The sequence below is a fragment of the Pipistrellus hanaki genome (genome assembly GCF_964339955.1).
Source record: "Pipistrellus hanaki genome assembly, chromosome: 18".
NCBI classification, from domain to species: domain Eukaryota; kingdom Metazoa; phylum Chordata; class Mammalia; order Chiroptera; family Vespertilionidae; genus Pipistrellus; species Pipistrellus hanaki.
Window position 1 is genome coordinate 18,243,726 of NC_140520.1, and position 23,527 is coordinate 18,267,252.

The window sequence follows — 23,527 nt, forward strand, 5'->3', positions numbered from 1 at the left end:
CCTCTTACATGGAACCCCTGTGATGTGCCACAAACGATGTCTTTAGCCTGAGAAACATCTTCTTGAAAAGGTGGATCTTCTGACTGAGAAGACAGAGCCTCTGTATCCCTAAGTCAAGTACAGAGGATTTCTGGGTCACCTTCCATCGTACATGGAGAAACCACAGGAGTTTGCTGCTGGGAAAGGCACTATAGATTTTGGTTGGGGATGGAGGGATGTGGTAGAAAGGAAAGCAACTTTCCCATAGAACTTCCTTTCTGTGACTTTAGGAATTCCAAAGAATTTGGGAGAGGAAGTATTCTCTTGTAGACCTGTACTCAGGTATGAAAATGTCCCTTCTTGTTTATGCTGCAGTTCAGGGGTAGGCCTGGGGCTGGACTGTAAGGCCTCTGAGTCGCAGTCCAGAGGCCTGTGGCCAGAAAACAGCTCAGTGCCTTGGCATTTCGTCCCTGCTATAATCAGTGTGTGAGCCTGGTCTTGGTAACAGGATCATTCCATCTCTATTATCTGTCATTTTGCTTTATGCTTCATTATTCCCTATAACCCTCATTGCTGCTGCTTTACCAGTTCCTATTGTGCTTCAATTATTGGGAGCTCAGAGTTGAAATGCCAGCAATTTCCCTTCCTCCTTTGCCTGGATCAGGCTGCTATGCCCTGCCAGGCTTCTCCTCCCCAACTTGTCCCATGTAGAACATTCAGATTACCTCCCTCTTGATAGCCTCACAAAGTGAAGGGCTCCTTCCTTCCTTTTGCTAGGGACACATGTTAAAACATTTGCTCATTCCCTGGTTCTTCAACTTTTGTTTTTAGGAGAGGATTTCCTTTGAATGCTTTGGGATGGTGGGAAGTGTTCTCTCTTGCTCTGCTGGGAAAGCCACTGTAGAAATGAAATATGTATTGCATTTCTACTCATTTGATTATCTTCTTCCCCAAAGTAGTTTAGCAAATTAACATTGAATCTGTTTTTGTTTCTTAAGCAAGGAAAGAATTATAGCTGCTCAGTTGTTCTCTGGGTTTCTTGCCCAACTTCCTTTTCCCAGAATGACTTGTCCATATAATGAGGGAGAAGGAGGAGAATTCACTGAAGAGGATTCAGTGTCCTCCTCCATGATAGATGGCCTGGTGGTTGATGGTCTGCTTGGGGAGGCACAGTGAGTGAGCTGTTTGAGTCTTTTCAACTATTTGTTCTCATAGGGTTATAGAGGAACAACAACAACAACAAAAGGTCATGGACACGATCTCATTTAGGCAATTATTGGACTATGAATAGATTATTATAGAAACTAGTGACCCAGTGCACAAAATTTGTGCACATTAAAAGGGAATTAGAGGAAATATTTTAATATTACTATTTGCCCTATCTCTATAATAGAAGTGTCAGAGGTTAAAGAAAATTAATAAAATATATATGAAAATCTCCCTCCTGTCAGTCTGGGGTGTGCCATGGGATCCAGAGCCAAGTCCCTGCCCATTCACTCGCACCTTGAATTGCGTGGGACCCAGAAATGGCCAGCCCCAACCCCATCGGTAGGGAATGCAGCCTCAGGTCTCCTTCAAGCCCCTCTCCCTCCCAACCCCCAGCACAAGAGCCCGAGGGCGCAATGACCATTTGCATATTAGCTCTTTATTATATAGGATAGCCTTTATTAAAATGTTATCTGAGATGGCTCCTAGTGGGATATATTCTAAGAACCAGTTGAGTGACAGCTTTTGAGTGAAACAGGCATAGACAGTTTTGGGAAACTTGGGGTTGGTGTCTCCCTCTAAGGAATTGGTTGGTTTCAATACAATGACTTTGAAACAGTGACTTTCCAATGCCTTATCTCAGTTTCAGAAATTAGGAGGTTTTTTTTCAAGTCTGGACCATCTGTACAGGCCTTTTTAAAATTGCAAATAACTTTTTTGATAGAAATTGAAATGTTCTAAGTCATTATCAACCTATTTATACCAGGAATATTCTCTTGTACGCCTTCACAATTCAAAAACAAACCAGGACCCTGCTGGAATGCAACCTAGTGTAGGCATTGGGCAGTTTAGGGGAGCAGAAGCAGAGAAAGTGATGCTGGACAGAAATGAGTTTAAAATGCCATCTGCTTTCCAGTTTTGCTCAGATCTAGCCTGTCCTTGTGGCCTCTCTTCCTGGCAGCTGGTGGAGAGAGCACAGAAGACAAAAACAAAAAAACATTTCTAGGGTTCTGTCATTTTGCCAGCCTGCCAACGAGACAGACACTGTTGACAGGTTTGACCATAAGTTCTGTTTGGAACGGCTTGGGCTGTGTCTGGTTCTGTGTAGCCATAACCATGGAGGCAGAGGAAGTGTGGTGATGGGGTGGCAGCAAGCCCAGTGCCCAGACCCTGCCTTTTGCTTTTGGCTACACCATCTAGTTTCACCATATGCTTTTAGGATTGTCCTTTCCCTTCCCCGTGCCTTCATTTCTCCATAAGCAAGTGAGCCGTTGATGTTGCAAGGCTTGGAGTGCCAGGAAGAGCAAAAGGACAGAAGGGAGTAATCTTCCAAATCTGATGTCAGTTGAGGACTGACAAATTCTGGGATTACAAGATGATGGGAACAACGGGAAGCTTCTGTTGGGGAGTCCAGAAACTTTATGGGGAAAGGAAGCCAAGGAGGAGAGAGAGAGTCCCAAAGGGGCCCTGCATGTGTTTCAGATTCTACTTTTATAGGTAAATTTGGAGCTCTTTCAAGGTGCTGGCTTGCAAATCATCGAGCCCTCAACTTACATATAGTTGATGAGAAGCCAACTACTCCTTCTTTCTGCCCCATAGGTACTGTTCTAGCAACAGCACAAATAGAAGCTCCTGCCCATTAACTTTATTCACAGGACTGCGTGTTCCCTCACTTAACTCCACCTTTCACAATTCCCTAGGCTTGACCGATGAATGTAGCTGGGGAAGTGTCACTACTGAACCAATAGTTTAATTTATACCAAGGGATGGATAACAGGTAGAGAGGAGTCCTCACTGCAGTCAGGTGGGGGCTGCAGTGATCACAGAAAATGCCCCATGTGGAAAGCGTTGCTGCCCTTGCAAACTGCAGGAAAAAAAGTGTGCATATAAAGTCATTGTTATTGTTTCTGATAGGCGATTCTGCTTCCCTAGGGCATGCTAAGAAGCACATTCCCTGGGGGTTAGCCAGCAATTGTTTTGACTCTTCCTTTGATATTCCACATATTTTATAGTCTACATTAACATCATGGGTTCTGGAACTTGGTGACATGGGGCTTTTGAAAGAGAGTGCTTTTGGCTGGGTGATATAAATCTGTTTCTCTTTAGAAGGACAGGGGGCATTTGGATGGGACTGCTAGTGTTACAACCAAGCATGGTAAGAACTGGGCCCAGAATTAGAAGTGAGCAAAGCAAATTACCCAGTACTGGGGCCACCAGAGTCCAGTCCTGGACTTACAAACTGGTCACATTCTAGAAAGAGATGGACATCTCCCTATAGGGATATTTTGAGGGGCCAACTTCGGGGTAGAGACTTCAATAGAGGCAGGAGAAACCTCCACTTTCTTGGGATATATAGGAACGAAAAGAGAAGTCTGCTTTGTGCAATAATTCACCATTTCTGTCATGAGGGAAGACTAAGAGCTCCTACTGAGAGTCTGCTCTCAGATGAGAATCTTCAAAGAACTTGAATTAATTTTCCCTTCCCAGTTGGTATGATCCTTGAGTGAGACCCCTCAAAGTACCAGTATTGTTCAGCCTAAGGAGGCTGATAGTCCCTGTCCTACAAAAAGACAGGGCCAGAGTAAGGAGGAGGCAGAATGTGGAGCCAGAGCAGAGGCCATCTCCTTTTGCATTGGTTTGGAGAAACAGCAAAGCTCTCTAAGGATGGATGCTATCATTATTATTTGGTTTTGCTGTTGGGGGTGAGAAGATTAATGAGGACTTTGTCTCTTCCAGTCCTCTCCACATTCTGTTCACCCTCTGCTGCCAAATCCAGAGCATACATTCCTTTTTAGCCCACACCCTTTTATTTCAATAGAATCAATAAAACACAGTGAAGAAATGGAGAGACATCTGATCCTCTTTTACTATTTAACCTTAAAAGAGCTGTTTCTACCAAAACTAATGGCATAGCTCTTTGGTCAATGGTGGCACTTGTTGGATAAAGAAATTTCAATCTTGTATTTAATGTGTGTTCTGAAAAGTATGGACACTGAGTAGAAACTTACTGGGCAAGAAAGATCATGCGAAACTCCCTTTCGGGTTCTCCACCACATCCTGCCCACTCATGGTTTTCTGTACTCCCACCCCAATACCACTATCACCTCATCTATGAAATTAAATATCATGCTAGAGCTGGAAGGGACCTTCAAGAGAACCTACTTCAACCCTGTTATTTTACAAATTTGCAGACAGAGGGCCAGAATAGTTAAGAGATTTACCCAAGGTCATAGAGATAAGCACCAGCAAGCCAAGACCTGACCCCAGCTCACATGGGTTTACTGCTTTCTGCATCATACCATGCTCTTCCTTAGAAAGTGTGGTGCAGATGCCAGCTGGTTTCTCCTAAGCTAGCCTGGAGTCCAGACATCAAATTGTGGTCAGCTTTCTCTGGCTGCCTAAGAGAAGGCAGGATATTGACTAGAAAATTTTCATAAGCTGATGTCATCCTGATTTTGAGCCAAAGTTTAATTAAATGCTTTTTGTTGTTGTTGTTGTTGTTGTTATTGTTATAGTCTTAGTGCAGTAGAAAGATCTAGAATAACTCATTTCTTTTTCTCTCAGTTTCTTTATCTTTAAAAAGAGGAATTTGGGTTGAATTGCCATTAAGGTCCATTTAAGTTTAAACTTGCTATGGTTCCTTTAAGTTGCTGAAGTTTACTTCCCTGTCCCTGCCCCCACCCCAGCAGTTATATTTAAGAAATGGGGTCTTTAGTTCATAATCTTCCATCAATTCTCACCTGGGAGAAATGTAGCTTGATTCTGATTTACTCTGGAATATTGTCATACCCTCCTGAACTTTCAGGGTGGCTCAGCTCCTTAGGAGAACCTTGAGCCAAAGCTGTAAAGAAACTGTGGGCAGAACAGCCAGCCCTTTGACCATTCATAGGAATTACCCAGCTTCCCAAATGTGGGCCTTGGCTGAAAGCTATGCCAACTTCTCTCTAGTGGCCTCAAGGGATGGAAAACTGAAAAAACGTGCCTGGTTTGGCATACCCTGGGGGACAGCTCAAGATAGATTTGTTAGTGAGTCTGTCCACTCCTTCTGTGGAGGATATTACCTGCTCTCTGGTGCCTCACCCTGTTCCTCACCCAACCCTGGACTGCAGGGGAGAACTTTAGGAACGTGCTCTTAGTCTATCTTTAAATATAGATGTTGACTTCCTTCAGTATAAATTCTCCAAATTTGTTAGCCAAAATTTAAGAGAGCCACACATATTGAATTTTCTTCAGTAAAAACAAACAAACACAAACAAACCCACAAAAAACCTCCAGTTCTCAGTGGTATGGAGGAAATGGTGATTTTGAGAGTGTTGTCTTGCCCTGTGTTCTGACTGTACAGCATCAGAGGCAACATTTCAGGGTATTATTTCTCTGGCTTTCCCCAGTGCTATACATTCATTGATATCAAGTCCTATCCAATGATAAAATGTTCTCTGGAATGGCCATGAATGTATAATCAGTAACACATAGTTTAATTATTTTCTCTCTCCTGCTGTACTGAAAGTTTCTTCAAAGCAGGGGAATGTCTTCTGCTTTTGATCTATATGGTGGCCTCTATGTGATAATTTGTGCTTAATACATGAGAGCATAATGGTTGAGCAGTGGGGTCAGTTTCTCCTGGAATAAGCCCAGTCATTTTATAGTCTTCATCTATAGATGTATTGACATCTTTCAGGTTACACATATCCAGGCCTTTCTGGTGCTGCATTTTACTCCTGGTGAGCATCAAAAGTCTGAAACAAAAACTCATGGATGTCAGGATCCCACCACAGGCCTATACAATGAAAACCTCCAGGGGACAAAGTCTGGGCATCCATATATTTTTTAACATTTCCTGAGTGAAGTGTACAACTATGGTTGACAAAGCCTGCCTCATGACATACAAAGGTCACCCCTTTATGGAACTGTGCCACCAAAGGCTTCCCAAGGACAGGTGGCACTCACCCAACCAACAAAGGAAAACCACCAATCATCATGGCAGGACAGTGCTGGGTTTAAGCTTGGATGACCACAAGCAGCTGATGTTTTAAGAGCAGGACAGCCTAGGGTTAAATACATTTGAAATAGGGATTCTTCAGTTGAAAGCATTTTTTTAAACCCTCACATATAATGACTTTGGGGAGTGAGGACAGAAGAGAGAGGGGAAGCTTATCCAGAGAAGTGGAGAGGCAAAAAGCAAAGCTAAGATCACAGTAGGTGGCCGTCTACAGAGGAGTGTGATTTCTAAGGCCCTCCTGACTCAAAATTCCATCATGAGAAACTCATTCCTTTGGCTTAAAACTTGTCTCCTGTTAAAATGGAAATACCTGTGAATCACATCTGTCTGGGTTCATCATATACTTACCTAAGAACACGTTGTGATGAGGTGTGAAGAAAGATCTGGAAAAAGTGGGTGGAAGGTTGAGGCTCTATTGCCAAAAGAGGAAACACACTGAGCAAGGCACCCTGCAGTCCATGGACGCTGGGCAAATGTGGCCAATTCCATTTGTTCTCATTTAAGAGAAAACTGCTCAAAAGGGAGGTGTACTGTTAAAAATTCTATACTTTCCCCCTGGCGACCCTGCTGAGGCACTCCTTGGCTTGCCTTGCCTGTGCTGCTAGCTTTTGAATGGAGAAGAAAGCAATAGGGAAGCAGCCTCACCCCCAGGGAGATGGCCTCGTGGTCTAGGCTGGCCCCAGAGTGAGGGCTCTGAGATCCAGCCTGAGGATTTTCCTCCTACTCGCTGTGTGGCTTGCAGCCAGTCTCCAAACAGCTTTAGTTTCCTTATATGTCAGACCAAGATAAATACCAAACTCCGCCCCTCCCTGGGGTATTGTAAGGTTTCATGGTTGCCCCTGTCATTAGCACATGTTCAAAGACCCTACGAAGAATGCTTTTGAGAAGTTTTAAAGACTAATTTTTACTATTAGCATTATCTTTATGATATTGGAACTTATGTAGCATTAGGTGGAGAGGAGCATGCGCGGGCGGTGGGAAAACGGAGAACACATCTTCACTCAGAAGAGCCGTGTTTGTAGTGGAAGAGAAATACAGAAGGGCTTTGGGGTTGAGGTGTGAGGGAGAAAAGTCTACAATTGGTACCAGATGCCATCAGAAGCTAACGACCTGACAAACACCGTCCTCATAAAACAAATTTCTTAAAAAGGAAGCACATGGAAATATAAGCTAGTGAAGGAATCTGCAGCAGCTGCCCTAAAACTATTTCTCACTTCATAAACAGGTCTGGGTTTGGTGGTTTATATTTTTTTGGTCTTGGTTTTATTTCATGTCACTTTCCCCTTGGTCTGTGCTCCCCTGTCTTACTCTTCCTCCCTTTTGCCAATGCTGGACAGACTTTGCCCACTGGTAGTTATAGCAACTATAGTTAATGGAACCCCATTCTCATGGAAGGAAGCTCATTCACAGGGTTTGTTTTGTGTTGTATCTCAGCACCTATTCGTCCTCAATGATGACATGGCATAATTGGATGGAGTTGTTGAAAAATAGCATGTGCTATTTCACATTAATTTCTTGCAGAAACTGACATGAACCACAACCATTAATGACTCTGTTTTCCAGTACTTTCCACTTAACACATTGAAGAAATAAGTTTTGTAGACATCAGGGCATGTAGCATCTATGGAACTTATAGAGTTTTTTAGCATTACTATTGAGGTGTTCTGATCTGACTCCAGGGACAGTCAGGTTTCAGATACCTTATCCTGAGAGGTTGAATAGAGACTCAGAGACAAAGATGTATTTCTTGTACTGCATATGCAATTAACGCCTGACAATTAACCCCTTCCCCCAACTAATTTAGTTCTCTCTCTGTTGGGGATCCATGGAGTGTATGAGGTATACCACAACATTGCAGGGAATAGCCAGGGCTTAAAGGCTTTCTTTACATCATACAACTCCAATCCCTTCACCCTATACTTAAAAAGTATAGGTAATAGAAGTGAGAATGTCACTGCCATATAACTTCAGTCCCATGGGCATAGGATTACAAGCAGCAACTTTAGCATGTTCAGATTAAATTCATCTCTTTTGGACCAGTGCTTTTAAAATCAATTCTCAGTTATTTCATGGCATTATGTGCATAGTCGAAGACATTTTTTCCCACCTTCTTAGAAAAGTCACTGAACACTAACACAGTTCAGGGAAAAATAAAGCAAATTGATGATGATGAAATTCACTGTAGTCATTTTGGCTAATATTTAGCATCACTGCCAACAGCACCAAGAGCAAGAAAATATCTTGCTATTCTAAGATGTTTCTCTTTCTGTCACTCAGCTGTGTCCACCGGCCCTGTGGGGAGCAGAGCAGCTGTGCGCCACTGCTGCTGGAGCACACAGATGTGGTGAACTGTACCGCTTTGGGGCCAAGTCACATGGAGTGCGCAATCACCTGCCAAAGGGGGTTTGTCCTTCAGGCCAGCAGTGGACAGTACCTCAAGCCCATGCAGGTGAGTTGGAAACCCATGGTCATCAGGACTGAACTCCTGGGGAGAGAAGGTCTTCATCTTCCTCTCTCTGGCCCCATCAAGGAAGGGCAGGTGCTTATTGATCTGATGAAAGAAAAAATGAGGACTCCAGCAAGCCAGGAGAAGCAAGGCTTTACAGCAGTGCAGGTGTCTAAGAGACAGTGCTGTTCCCATACCCGGGTGTCAGTTTCTCTCCAGATGGGCAGTAGATAGGAATGCCTGTTCCATTCTTCTCCCTCTTTTCTGGCCTTCAAAATGAGTTGCCATAGTTGAGCCTTGTCCACAGTATGCAGGCAAGCTGGGGGCAGCCACTTATCTGTGGTCCATGGTCTGACCCCAGTCCTCTTACAAGAAGGCTGGAGGAAAAGAGCTGACTTCTTCCCCTCAGTTCCTGGGATGGGGATTATGTCATGATTCTAGCCTTGTCGGAATTGTCCAAATTTCTACCACATCACCCTTTCCAGGATTTCAAGGTGACTTGGAGGTAAGAGCATAGCTTGGGAGACAGATCTGGAATGAAATTTTGGCACCACTGTTTAATAGATGTGTAATTTCAAATAAAAACAGCAAACAAAAGGAACCTTTTAAAGTTTGTCCTCACATTTTAAAAATAATTAGAACAGAAGATTTTATGTCATTTTGTTATTATGATGACTGATTGGAAATAGTTTTAAAGCTGCTAGCAGAATGATAGGTACAGAGCATTCCATTAAGCTACCATTATTATGAGCATGATGCTATCTTCTCAATGAAAAATGTTATTTTCTACTTTTTCTTTATAGAGCTTTTGGTTTGCTGCAGAGAAATTTAAACTTGAAATCAACCATTAAGACATAACCATAATATGAGATGGTGAAAGGAGGCAGTAGGCCAAAGATAGTGCCCTAGGAGAGACCTGGAGAGATGCTGTGTGAGGAGGAAGGGTGGGAGTGTGATGGGCAGTCAGATTTCAGTGGTTTGGAAGGAAGGAGTTTCTGTTTTTATTTTGTACCAGTTGATTGCCAGCAGGTTGTGGGTCAATGGAAAATTCATTTGCTTAGGGACAGTCAGAATTTAGAGACATAGTCATTGGCTTCGGGTGGCTTAGGATCTGCTTAGAGAGAAACAGTTTCAATATATCTTGAGACTATCCGTGGTCTATGATGCCTTGGTGATATGATGCTCTTATCACCCACCCATTCTTTTATTTTATTTTATTTTATTTTATTTTATTTTATTGATTTTTTACAGAGAGGAAGGGAGAGAGATAGCTAGAAACATCAATGAGAGAGAAACATCACCCAGCTGCCTCTTGTACACCCCCTACCGGGGATGTGCCCGCAACCGATGTACATGCCCTCGATAGGAATCGAACCTGGGACCTTTCAGTCTGCAGACCGACGCTCTACCACTGAGCCAAACCGGCTTCGGCATCATCCACTCATTCTTAACCCAGCTTAACTTGATCTAGAAAAGAGAACAAATGAAAAGAACAATAATAACAAAGCGAATTTAAGGATTGGATACATTTTTGTGATAGGTAAGGAGGGGAAGAAGAGAAGACAGGCTTTGCAAGTTATTAAAATTAAGAGCAAATTCAAAACAAATATAGACAGTACTTAATGAAGCCAGGAGAAAAACCAGGCAATATATGCAGAGTTTGGGAGGTATTCTTTGAGTGATCATTGTGATTTGAGCCAGGCATCCAGGTTGTAGTGTGTGTGGGACAGCATCTGGGTTGGGAGCTTGCCCTTCACCAACCATATGGTGGAGTCAGCTCTCCAGCCAGACACCCCGCCGCCCCCCCCCCCCCCCACACACACACACAGACTGGCCCCACTGTGGAAATTATACAATCCCGGCTCGTGATCACAAGACAGTGGGGATATTTGCTTTTTGTTGACACAAGAACTGAAACTAAACAGAAAAATGTGTCTGGCTTTGAATTGGGTCCTCCTGGCAGGCAACAGGGAAACATTGGGAAGCAGGGCGGAGCTGGTAGCCAGGAGTGGGTGTCAGGGGTGACAGGTGCTTTCACTAGTCATTTTACCTTTGGCTTTGGTCACCGTGGCCTCCTGGCTGATCCCCAAAATCATCCCTCCCACTCGCTCTCTTTGGCCTTTGGTAACCCTTTGGCTAGAGTGTCAGCTGTGTGTTTTCCAAAACATGCCCTGAGCTCCCAGGTCTCTCAAGCCCTGTTCAGTCTGTTCCCCTCACTCTAAACACTTTTTTCTCTTCTCCCTCTCCCCCTCTGCTGCTGGGAAGTCCAGCTCATTACTCAAAGGTCAATTCCTGTGTCACCTCCCTCAGCACAAGGATGGGCAGTCCCCCCTCTCACCCCTTTGTGCTGCCTCACCACCATAGAAAAGGTCCATATCTGACATCGCTGTTGTTTTTATATATGTCCTTTCTGTATGGTTCCCATTTTCTACTTCTTTCATTGTTTGCATTCTTTGGATTATATTCTCTCGATTCATCTTAGAAGGGAGTAGGATATAACCAATAAAAGTGTATCTCTCCATTTTCCTTCTGTACCTCCTTCCTTCTCCTTCTTTCCATTCTTTCTCCTTCAGGTGTTTTCTGAGCCACTGGACCAACCTGTGATTTGCTCTGCTGGTAGATTTTGATCCTTGAGGGTGTTTTTACCCAAATCTAGTACAGAGCCTGGCCTTCCAGGTGCTCAGTCAGTGTCTCTTTCTTCATTAACTTGGGGATGATAAACTCTAGGGCTACCCTGCAGAGCCAATGCCCAAGGAGAGGGCTTGAACCTTTGAAGTTGAACCACAAGGTTTGGAAAGCGCCTGATAGGAATTATCTGAGAAGTATCCTGATAATATTAATTCTCAACTGTCCTTAGATATTGTGCCCCATCCTCAACTGAGATGACAATGTTCAATAGCTTTATCAGTTGCTTTATCAGTAAGAGTCCCAGCAGGAAACAGATAACATGCTCAGAAGTGGGCAATTTCGGAGGATTTAAGAAAGGGACTACTTGCAAAGGTAGCAGCAGGGTATAGGGAAAGTACAGAGGGTTGGTGCAGTCTCCCAGGGGGAAATAGCTGTTAGCACTCAAGGCCTGGAAGGTTGACTGTAGGGAGCAGTTAGAGACCCCGCAGGAAGAGAGCACAAGAGCTGTACAGAGAGGGCTGCTGAAGGGTGGAGCAAAACTACAGTAACCTTCTAGGGAGGGAGAAGGAGAATCAGCACCTTGACCTCTCTTTTCCTCCCCCCCTGCTAATCTTTTGCCACTGTGTCCTGGTCAGAGGCCTGAGATACACAAGGGCCAGTATCCCTGGGCACCAAGCAGGTAGGGGAGGGTGGAGAGTGGAGCAGGAGGCATACATGAAGGACAGCCCATAGCTGGCCTGGCAGAACATCCCCACTCAGTGGTTCTCTTATACAAATAGGTGCCTTCCATCAGTATCAGGTTGGGAGGCTGTATGTTAATACAAAGAAGGAGAAAGACAAAACAATTTGTACCTGTTTTGAATGTCTGCACAAATAATTACCAGGAAGATTTTTTTTGATAAATGTTTTGATGTGACCTTGACAGAAGAAAATTCTCTGTTTCTAGAAGGACATTCTGCTCACGTGCTTCTCAGGGCACTGGGACCGGGCAGTGAGGTGTATGCCCCTTGATTGTGGCTTTCCCGACCCAGCTCTGGTGAATTACGCAAACTTCTCCTGCCCAGAGGGAACCAGCTTTCTACAACGTTGCTCCATCTCCTGTGTCCCACCAGCTAAGCTTCAAGGTATTGTTCAGCCGACCAGGCCCTGTGTGCAGGGTCCCTTTAATCCCTCTCTCCTTTGAGGGTACTTTGAGAATGTTCCCTTCACCCCAACCCTCTTCCCATGTGCTCTGCTGGACCACCTTCTTCTAATAACACCAACAAAAGCAACATCACTCTTTCCAACGACCAGGAAGGATCCCTGGCTCAGGATCTCCTTACAGAGAGAAACTAAGGCGTTCTTCTGTTTTTATTCGATTGTATGTCCTCCGGAGTCAAGCCAACTAGCAGTGTCCTGATAATATTAAGGAGAAAGCTACACTTTTTCATGCACATTTTAAAATTTAATATTTACACCCATCCTATGAGGGTGATGCTTTTAGTTCTGGTTCATAAATGAGAATTCAGTTATAAGGCTTGTTCTACTGCAAGTCACAGATGAAGGGGAGGAAAACCGGCTCTAACTGACTACACACCTTCTCCTTACCTCTTCCTATACTTCCCTGTGCCTAACAATGGCTTGTTACAAATACAGCTCCCTGGGCCCCATGCTCACAGGTTCTGATGTAGAAGGTCAGGTGTGCGCTGGTGATGGGACTATGAGAAGTTCATGCATTGCAACTTGGAGAAACCATGCCTTCTAGTAGGCACATGGTGTGGTGTTTAAGCACAGAACTCTACAGCCAAACTGCCTGAGTTCAGTCCCTGCCTGTGTCTCTTACTAGTTCAGGCAAGTTACCTAAACCCAATTTCCTCATCCCTAAATTAGGGGATAATAGATCAATTTCATAGGTTTTTTGAGGTTTGAAGTTTACATAAATTACTACATGTAAAATGCTTACAGCAATGACTGGCTTATAATAAGCACTATAGGAAGGTAATCCATTGTTATAATGCTTCCCATGATACTGTCAGGGAATACTTACCTGACCTCTATTCTGTATAATAGGTCACATTGGATGTTCTGTGGGTAATAAATATAGGAGAAACACTTGTCCCAAGTTTTCGAAGAAGTTGCCCAACAAAGAATAATGTCCTTTCCAAGAATGCCAATACATTGACAGGTTTCAGTTCTTTCTGCTGTGGTATTTTTGCACTCTCTGTTCTGAGCACCTTTGCTTCTCTTTCCTGGAGTTAGGACTGAGCCCATGGCTGACCTGCCTTGAGGATGGGCTCTGGTCTCTCCCTGAAGCCTACTGCAAGTTGGAGTGTAACACTCCCCCTGCGATCCCCAATGCCAACCTGCTCCTGCCACACTGCCTCCAGGGCCACCATGACGTGGGCTCCGCCTGCAGATATGAATGCAAACCTGGCTACTACGTGGAGGAAAGTGCAGAGAGTAAAGTCAGGAAGTAAGTTGGATCGCCTCTGGTCTTCAAAGTTCTCTCTACCCCATACCTTGCTCCTGTTCCCTCCTGTAAATCCCAGACCATTGTTTTGGGAGTACGTAGTAGTAAGAGCTTCTGAGTTTTCCAGTGCTTATTTTATTTGTTTGTGTAATTATGACAGGCAGGTCGACCAGGTGTGCTTTCTGAGGACCTATTCTTTCCCATAGGAGATCCCATAGAGTTTCACATGGGTGCTTTTTAAAAATATATATATATATATTTATTGATTCCAGAGAGGAAGAGAAAAAGAGAGATAAAACATCAGTGACGAGAGAGACCATCGGTTGACTGCCTCCTATACACTGGGGATTGAGCCCACAACCTGGGCATGTGCCCTTAGCTGAAATCAAACCCAGAACCCTTCAGTCCACAGGCCAATGCTCTGTCCACTGTGCCAAACCTGCCAGGGCCACCTGGGAGCTTTATGAAAAGAATCTCTGCCCTGATGATCATTTTCCTTTAAAGTAAGTGTTAGGAGCTTCCCAAGTGTCATTCTATGTGTGGGAACGTCCTCATCAGGACAGTCAGGACTTACGGTTGAGACTCTGAGAGAAACTGCCTGGCCACTCCCCAGTTTAGATACTTATTTGCTGTGTGATGCAGGGAAGTTTTTTTGTTTTTGTTTTTGTGCCTCAGTCTTTCTCCTCTATAAAATGAAGATAGAAGTAATAATATCTATCTGGGGACTAGATTAATATGTATAAAACATAAGGTTCAGTAAATTTATTTTTAGAGCATAAAACTCAATACGTATTAGTATTAATTGGAGAAATTGTGCCAATGAATGCCCCTTGTGTGCTCCCGCCTGGGGTGGAGGTACAGGGTCGGGCAGAAATCCCCAGTTCTGGGGGGAGTCTCATTGGGCTGTTAGTATTGTCATTATAGCCTCTTTGCCTTTTTCTTCCTGAGCCCTTGTGAACACACTCTGAGACATGAGATCTAGCGCCTGTCTTCTGACAACATGGCAACCTAACACAGAAGCTCCCAGCATGGTGAAGAGGGAGACAGTCATGCTGGAGCTCATGTCCCAGTCACACACACCCCCCCCCCCCTTTTTTTTTCAGCTGACCAAACCCAGTCGAGTTACTTAACTTTCTTTGTAAATTGAGGATACTGCCCACATCACAGTGTTGGGTTAGGATTAGAAGAGATAGCACATGTCCAGCCCAATACCTGCCTTGTGCCAATTGCTCAATAAATGATTTCAGAAAAAGAACTGTTTTCTTAGCAGAACACTTTCAGAAAAAGAAACTCCTTGTACTCAATAAATAGTAGCTATGCTTTTGCTACTATAAATTAAGAAAATAAAATTTATTTCTTACACAGGACTTTATTAGAAGTCTGACTATAGTAGATATTTTTTTCAAAGTTTTATTGTTGTGGTTTTTTTTGTTTTTTTTGTTTTGTTTTTTTAGAGAGCAGAAGGGAAGAAAGGAGGGGAGGAGAGAGAGAGAGAAAGAAAAACATCAATGTGAGAGAGACACAGTGATTGATTGCCTCCTTCATGCTCCCTGACCTGGGCCAGGGATCAAACCTGCCATTAAGATATATGTCCTTGACTGGGAATCAAACCTGTGACCCTTTGGTGTGTGGGCTTATGCTTTAACCACTGAGCACACTGGCCAAGGCAATACCCAGCCTTCTTAATGTGGGGTGGATTTTCCAGGGCAGGACGATCCCAGATCAGACTCACCTATGGAGGTGGAGAAGCAATCCCATTCCTTGTCCTCCCAGTTTGAGGAGGCGAGAGCCAGGCTGAATAGAATATGAATAATTCTGACGAAAAATTTATAGGCAGCAGCATTCTGGTTCAGTGGATTCTGGCAGGTATAGTCAACAGTTTTTGACAATGAAAAATACATTTGCATATGATTTTCATAGGGTCTGGGTCAATTTTCATAGGCACATGTTGACAGGCAGTGAGTGCCCTGGTTACTCTCCAGTGAGGATGGTATCAGGAGTTGAGGCTGCTTCCTCTCATCTCTTCTTACCTCCATTTTCACATACTTGGACCCCACTCAGGTGTCTGCAGGGCAGTGCGGTGAAGAATAATTGAGGGGGAGAGAAAAGTCTCAGGACCAGGAAAATCTAAGGGTGGCAGGATTGTTTCTAGCTCTTGGGCCCAATGAGACTCCTGCCAGAACTGTGGGATTTCTGCCCGACCCTGCATCTCCACCCCAGGCGGGAGCACACAAGGGGCATTCATTGGCACAATTTCTCCAATTAATCGAGAAACTGGAAGCTTACATCACAGCATCGGCGTCATTTTTTGGCTTAAATATTTACATTTGCAAGTGCCGCGAGGGTTGTGTTGGGGAGAAATTAAGTTATTTACCGCCCTGTGTAAACTGGTTTAAATCTTTGTTTATACCTGTTTACATAGCAGGCGGCTGGTTGGTAATCAGAAGTTTGCAGGTTGGACGTAAATCACTGTCACTTGCCACTGGTGGTTTACACAACGAACTGTGTCAGCCTTGTTTCTTGCTTGGTGGAAAGAGCCCAGAGTTGTATAAATGGGGCCCTCAGCTTCTTTCTAGGGCATGTGGACATGAGGAGAAGAAACTGAGAAAAGCAGGCAGGGAGATCAATCCAGACCCAGTGGCACATGCTGATTTGATGCAGGTCTGTGAGCACTGGAAACTCCCACCTATGGTCAGATTTGCAACTTGCTGTTTGCATGATCCTGAACCATGTTCTTAATTCCCCCATGTCTCAACGCTTGCATCCACAGTGTGAGGCATAGTAATTATTTCTATCCAACAGTGTTGTTTTGAGGCTGAAAGTGGATAATGTCCTGAGAATATTTCATAAACTATGAGGTTTAATTCATATCCTGGGTATTACTTTTTGTTCATTTATTTTTCAAAATAGAAAACAATGGCCCAAATATCAGCCAGGTTCCTTGGCTTTCTGCTTTTCCTCAAGCCTATTGAACATTGTTTTAAGAGAAAAGAAGTCTAAGTCCTGGATCTGACTTCTCCTTCCATCCAACCTGTTTAAGCTTCATTCCATTCCACGTGGAGGCTGTCCAATGGCACAGCTGCAGCTGGCAGTCCCACCTGCATGCTCTGTGCCTGTCAATGGGTTGGGAGTGAAGATCTCATATGAATAAGACCTACTCCCAGCCTCAAGGAGCACACAGCCCCCATGTTCCCTTGCTCATGGGCATTATTTCTCCTAGAAACAGCGTGAAAGGGGACATGGGTACAGGTAGGGGTTTTCTCCTGACCCCGTATTCCTTGCCCTTCTTCCTGCAATTTGAGGGTGGTGCTGCCCACACTCAGTCTAATTCCTGAGATCAGGGAGATGATATGGCTCAATCCTGGGTCAAGTACTCTGACCTTAAAGTCATGAGTGGAGTCAGCATCACCCCAAAACCATGGATTCCCAAGAGGAAAATTGAAGAAGGTATAAGTAATGTTGAAGGGCAGAAAAAATTAATAAAGCAAAATTAAATGGCCATTATATAGTGCAGCCATATGATGGTACAGCCATATTATGAAATATCCTGCTACAATTAACGATGTTTGGAAGAATATTGAAAACATTCACTATACAGTCAACACTAAGTAGGAAAAAGCAAGAAAGTGATTATTATAAATGGCACGATTCCTATTTTCCATATGAGAAGTACATTTTTATCACTTTTTTGTGGGATTTTGACTTTCCTTAGAAAATCCAGAATAATGCTTGTCTCTTTTAAAAATTAGTGAAACAGCATTTTTTTGCATAGTGTAGTTTTGCAAGTTTCTTTAAGGCTTATATATTTTTTGGAGATAATAGAGGAACAAACAGAATTGTAACTCCAAAGAAACTATAAATTTTAGGTAGTTTCAGTTCTCACTTATTCATATTTTATAATACACCCACTCTCCTTTAAGCCCTTTCCTTTTCTTCCATGCAATTTACTTTCATAGACAATAGTATAATACAATATAACATCATCATTAATGACTCCTTTGTTTTATTACCCTGACTTCCTAGGGAGCTCAAATAAATGTGTTTAACTTAAAATTTATCAAAAATATTATATTATAGTCTCACTTATCTTTCACACTCATAGCTACCTTTTTCTCATTAGGTGTTAACTTTATGTGTGGTTAGGTTAACCTCATTAGGGCCCATAATTAATTTAACTTATAAATTATTCCAACTTTCTAACTTTACTTAGGCTCTCTTTCTATAAGTCATTCATCAAGAAGCCATTCAAAAGGTTGCTGTCAGATCTGCTTGAAAGTAATTGCAAGCAGCCATCCTTTTTGAGGGTTGCCCATGGGATCAGCTCTTCCAAAGGACATAAATCTATTTAAGTTTTATAAACATAAATCTAGGTCAATAATGCAATAACTAACGAGGTCTCATATTGTGACTGTTTACTGTTTAATGAATGTTTGGTTGGTAAACCTCTTCAATGAGTTTTTCTGATCCAACTTCAGAGGTGGGCCTGGGAGTCCCTGGAGCTAGATGTGTGTACTTGACCCATCCCCTCACACACAAGTCATTTGTGTGGCAGGGAGTTAAAAGCATAAGGTCTGGGCTCTGTCCTTTTGGGTCAGTGATAATGATGATAGTGATATTGATTCCTCCTGTGTTCTATGTGTGCTAATAAATGGCATGAATACATTTTATTATAGAATAAGACAATAGTATAATATAACATTATGTTATAATCTATAATCTGCTATAACATAATAATAATACATTTCAGTATATTATTATCCCCTATTGCAAATGAGGAAATAGACTCAGAATATTGCTAGCATATGGTTAAAACCATTATGACCCCAAAGCCCAGGCTCTTGGGTATAAAGACTTTCAAGCTTGAGGAAATTAGTTTATTTCTATAGGCTTTTCCCCTCCCACATCTGTAAAATAAGAAAAAAATATTGAATGACTTTCAGCTCTAAAGTCTATGCTGCATTTTTCACAACTAGAAGAGTTAGCACTTGGCTATAAGAACATGAAGAAAAGTGATATACAATAATTTATCATCACCAGGGAATTTTTTTAAAAAAAGCAGTGATATATTACAAGCACAAATACTACTTGGGCATGATCTTAGTGGGCAATACTTAAGGTTATACTTAGAGAACTTTTGATCAGAAGGATAGCCAAAGTTTTATTCTCTTTCTCTCGATGAGTTTTGGTCATTTGTTCTCCATTCACTCCCAAGAGAACTGAATCCAGGTCTTCCTCGAAGATATAATTTAAAAATTTTTTTAGAATTGCGTTTAATTTGTAAGTTAAAACTTTCCTGAAACTTCTAAGAAGATGATTTAGTCACATTGCTAGGAAAGCCTTTTTAGTCCCAGAATTACCTCTTGGCTTAGTGTTCAATTACAGATTCCAGGGTCAGTGCGATCTGAATTTGGATCCTATCTCTGCTATTTATTAGTTCTGTGACCTCAAGCAAGTTACTGATTTGTGTTATCATCACTATTCTTATTTTACAAAATGAAGATAATAGGAAATAGGAGTACTTATAGGGTTTTGTAAGGATTTAATGAGAGAATGAATGTAAATAACCAAACACAGTTTTTATTTTTTATTAAAATTTTTTTTTTTGTTAATCCTCACCCGAGAATATTTTTTCCATTGAATTTTAGACAGAGTGGAAGGGAAGGGGTGAAACAGAGAGAAACATCCATGTGAGACACATTGATTGGTTGCCTCCTGCATGTGCCCCAAAGGGGCCGGGGGTGGAGCCTGCAACTGAGAATCAAACCTCAGACCCTTTAGTCTGAGTGCTGACACTTCATCCACTGAGCCAAAGTGGCTAGGGCCAAACACAGTTTTTAGTCATAATAATTTTTCAGTCATCAGTAGCTGCTTTTTATTTATATCATCATCATCAGCAGCAGCAGCAGCAGCAGCAGCATTTCAACCAGCTTAGTTGCTTTTCGTGTGTTTAACAGGTAACCCTTCTTTAACAAGAGAAAGATTCAGCTACAGCTTTATCAGTGGCTGTTTATCTCCCAAGCATGGTTGCTCCCTATGCTCCAGAAGAACAGAATAAAAGCCAGAAAGAGTGAAGCTGACATTCTAAGTGGGAGGTACAAGTTCTCAGTGACCAACTCGATGGGAAACACATTTTCTGCCTATAAAAAATGCACACACAAATCAAAACAGTAAGATCATTAAATTGTAAAGAATGTGTACTTTCTTCCCCCACTCAGGACCCTCTCTGAATGCTTCATTTCATCCCGCTGTCAGCCCACTGAGTTATCCAAATACTACCAAGGCTTCAAATAGACCATGAAACGGAAAAGGAGAAAAGGGAGGAGGATAAATGGAAATGAAATAGTCAGCAAGATAGAGCTGGACAAACTTTAGAAAAGAGGGTGGGCAAGTAGGTTAGGCAGGTCTGGAGGAGACAGGGAAGGCATGTCCTGGACACATTACCTAGATTTGTAGGCTCTTTTGATCTTTTTGAGCCATAGCTTGAATCTCAGAGGTTCACCTGATTTTATTCTACAATAGAAAGGACAAGAAGGACTTGGGTAATGAATGCAACTTAAGGCTAATGCTGAAACTCCTTCAGTGTCCTGGATTTGTGATTTTAAACAATCAGTAAAAAAATCTACCTAATTTTAAAGCTAATATATGAGTAGGTGCTAAACATATGTACATATGTATGTATATACATGTAGACATATGTGCTATCTATGATTTGTCAATTAAGGGATATATTGCAATCAACATGTACACTCAGCAATCTATGAGAAATAGAAAATTTTTCATTAAATCATTGTCTGGTTTTTTAGAGTTTATAGTAACTACATTCAAAGTTTATCTTTGGAATCCTCAATTCTCTTGTCATTAGAGGATAATGTGAGCTTCAGGCTAATTTATTATGGCCTCTTTTGGCCTCAAAGGGCTGCATGTCTGCTCCAAGCTTTGGCCACTCAAATGCACACTTGGGTGCAAGCCAGCTTGCCGTTCAGGCTTCACATGGCCTTGGTGACTAGCATGCAGGCCTTCACTTAAAAGACATTTGTTGAACTCATAAATTCCCCTGTGACCTTCCATCCCAGTCTAGGGAGCATCTTACGGTAAAACTGTCCTTCCTCTTTTGATTTTATGTTGATTGTTGATGTCTCTATTAATCAGAAAAAAAAACTTTAGATTTAGACTGAGGAAACACTGGCTTGTTCTATATAAGCCAGTGGGACTTTCTTCATCTCCTAAGCTTTCCACCCTTTCGCTTCTTCCCTTTTCCTTCCCATCTTCTGTCTGAAGCTCTACTAACTCCTCTGCAGTCTTCAGGGTGAGTATTATCCTTTGCTTTCTAGTGATGAGGTTATCTCAGGCCAAACTGATTTATGAACTGTCTGCTGAAGGATTCTGGGTGGGACAAAAATGAAGAATTAATTGGGGTGGGAAGATTGAGTAGAATAATATTACACACACACACACACACACACACACACACACACACACACACACGGCGGGGGCAGTGAGGGATGGAGAGGGGAGTATGGAGTGTGGTTGAGTAGATCCTTTTGACATAAAGGCTAATAATTTCTGCTGTTTATTGAGCTACATGCTTTATATATTGGACTATATGCTTTACATACACTAACTTATAAAATCTTCTAATGACCCTATAAGGGAGCTATTATTATCCCCATTTTTAGATAGGAAAACTGAGAAAGTTTTTAATTTTTAAGTAATTAATTAAAATTGAGAGATTTATTAAGAGCCACAGCTGGAGTCTGAGCATTAGTCTACTGATTCCAAATCATCTGCCCAGAACCACTTTGCTTACTGTCTTCCTGATGGGAGTCACCCAGGGCAGCCACTAAAAGCCTGCTGAGGACCACTGTGACCTCCGATGCCTCCTCTCCAGTTAAGGAAAATTGACCAGGAGAAGGCTAATCAGCCATTTCACTTCAACCCTCATCAGAGGATGACAGATCAGGAGGACTGCAAAGACATGGTTTACCTATGCCAATTCCCAAGTCCTTAGGTGTGTCACAACCTTCCAGAAAGTTCTCTACCTTATTAGTTGGTTTAGGTTTTATCATTTCTGTGGCTTCTGGACAAGGAGACATGCAATGAGCTTTGTTTTTAGGAAAAGCAACAGTGACATGCAGTGATTGGTCAGTTAATTCTCAGAAGAGTCAGAGGGGCGGGTGTGGATATGTGTGTAGAATGTTAATACTTTCTATCACACTTGCATGTGAGTCAGACTTACCAGGAACCAGGGATGTAACAATACCTGGAGAGATTCCTAAGATGAAAACTTTGTGAAGATGACCAAAGGATTTCTTACAAGTGGGAGAACCCACCCTCTGAAATTGAATTAATATAATTTGTGGCCTTTTCCTATCAGAATTTTGTCCTCCCTGACTTGATATGTCCCTGCCCCACCTCTTCCCTTCCACAGGGGCCATTATGGGGCATATTTTTCTCCATTTAGGCTCCTGTCCAAAGCTTCAAACATACATTACCTGTCACACCTCTGTATTTTTGCATGCTCTGTTCCTTCTTTTAGGCATGCCTTCTTCTCTTTGTTTATCTAATGAACCCATGTCAAACTGTCCTTTCCTTTATGTTCCAGGCAGCATTGGTGGCTCCCTATTTTAATATTAATGTATGTTTCTATAATTGATGAACCTAGTGTAGTGCATGGGCACATACTAGGAGCTCAGTGAATATTTGTTGGCTGAACTTATCAATGGACAGATACCTGAATGATGAAAGATGGTGAAGGCAAGAGATTCCTATTGAACATTTCCATGTTTTGGACCCATTTCACCTGCATTTCAGCATAATCACCAGTTCCTCAAACATGGATTGAAGGGCAGAACAATGTTAACAGCTGTTGTATATGTTTGTGTTTAAGTTGCATACATTAGAGCAGTGGTCGCCAACCAATGGTCCATGAGGTCTGAAAGGTTGGCGAGCGCTGCATTAGAGAAACCTTCGAATGTTTTTAGATCTGGGGGTAACCTGAGCAGATTTGGTAGGAAGATAAGGCTGACAGCTGTATGGAGAATGTACCAGAGGGGCCAAGGGACTCATGGAAAAGAGGGAACTATTGAACTTGAAGTGAGAGAGGCTGAGTGTTGAACAATTGAGGCAGTGGCAGAGAGAGATGAAGACGGAGCCCCAGACTTGAGTCAGGTGTGCAGATCAAGGGACAGGGCATTATTTCAACTGCCAATTTGGAGACCTAATTTTTAGCAGCAGAAAGATAGAAGGTGGAGTAGCCAGGCTTAACTGTGGAATTGTCCACACACTTTTAGGGGTTAACAGTGGCTTATTCTAACAGAGGGGCTCTATTTCACAGGGGAGAAGAGCTTTGGGGCATTATTTTTCATCAGGAAAGAGTGGAAGACCAAAGCCAATGTGGGCTGAGGCTGCAGATACTGTTTCTTGTCCTGTAGAAGGGCTGGGCCACATGCCGGTTGGCCTGGTATTAGAGATGTGGGGTAAGGACAACAGGCTTTGGACCAGTCATGCTGGAGTCAACCTTGAGAAACCGGGCTTGAGAAACCAGGTCAGCACTTCATTAAGAAACTGGTGTGAAGGTTGGCAGTGCCCACAGTTCTGTCTGGGGGGGGGGGGGGTAGAGGACTGTGTCTTTTCAGATGGTCTAGATCAGTACTTCTTAAACTATAATGTGCATAGGAATTGCTAGAGGACCTCATTAGACTGCAGATTCTGGGGTGGAGCCCGAGAATCTGCATTCCTGACATGCTCCTTGGCGACACCCACAAGGCTGCTCCTAGAACCAGTAAACAGGAAGGGGCTGAACTACAGTCTAAGAGACTTC

General features: G+C 42.7%; 1 protein-coding gene across 2 annotated transcripts in view; it reads left to right on the forward strand.

Moving 5' to 3' along the window:
• Positions 1 to 23,527, forward strand: part of PAPPA2 (pappalysin 2) — a 294,094-nt gene that overhangs the window by 218,608 nt on the left and 51,959 nt on the right. For both annotated transcript variants that reach the window (XM_084865191.1, XM_084865192.1), the window contains exons 15-17: positions 8,462 to 8,633; positions 12,205 to 12,382; positions 13,497 to 13,710. In XM_084865191.1, the coding sequence (XP_084721317.1) occupies positions 8,462 to 8,633; positions 12,205 to 12,382; positions 13,497 to 13,710 (564 nt within the window). The remainder of the gene's footprint in view (positions 1 to 8,461; positions 8,634 to 12,204; positions 12,383 to 13,496; positions 13,711 to 23,527) is intronic.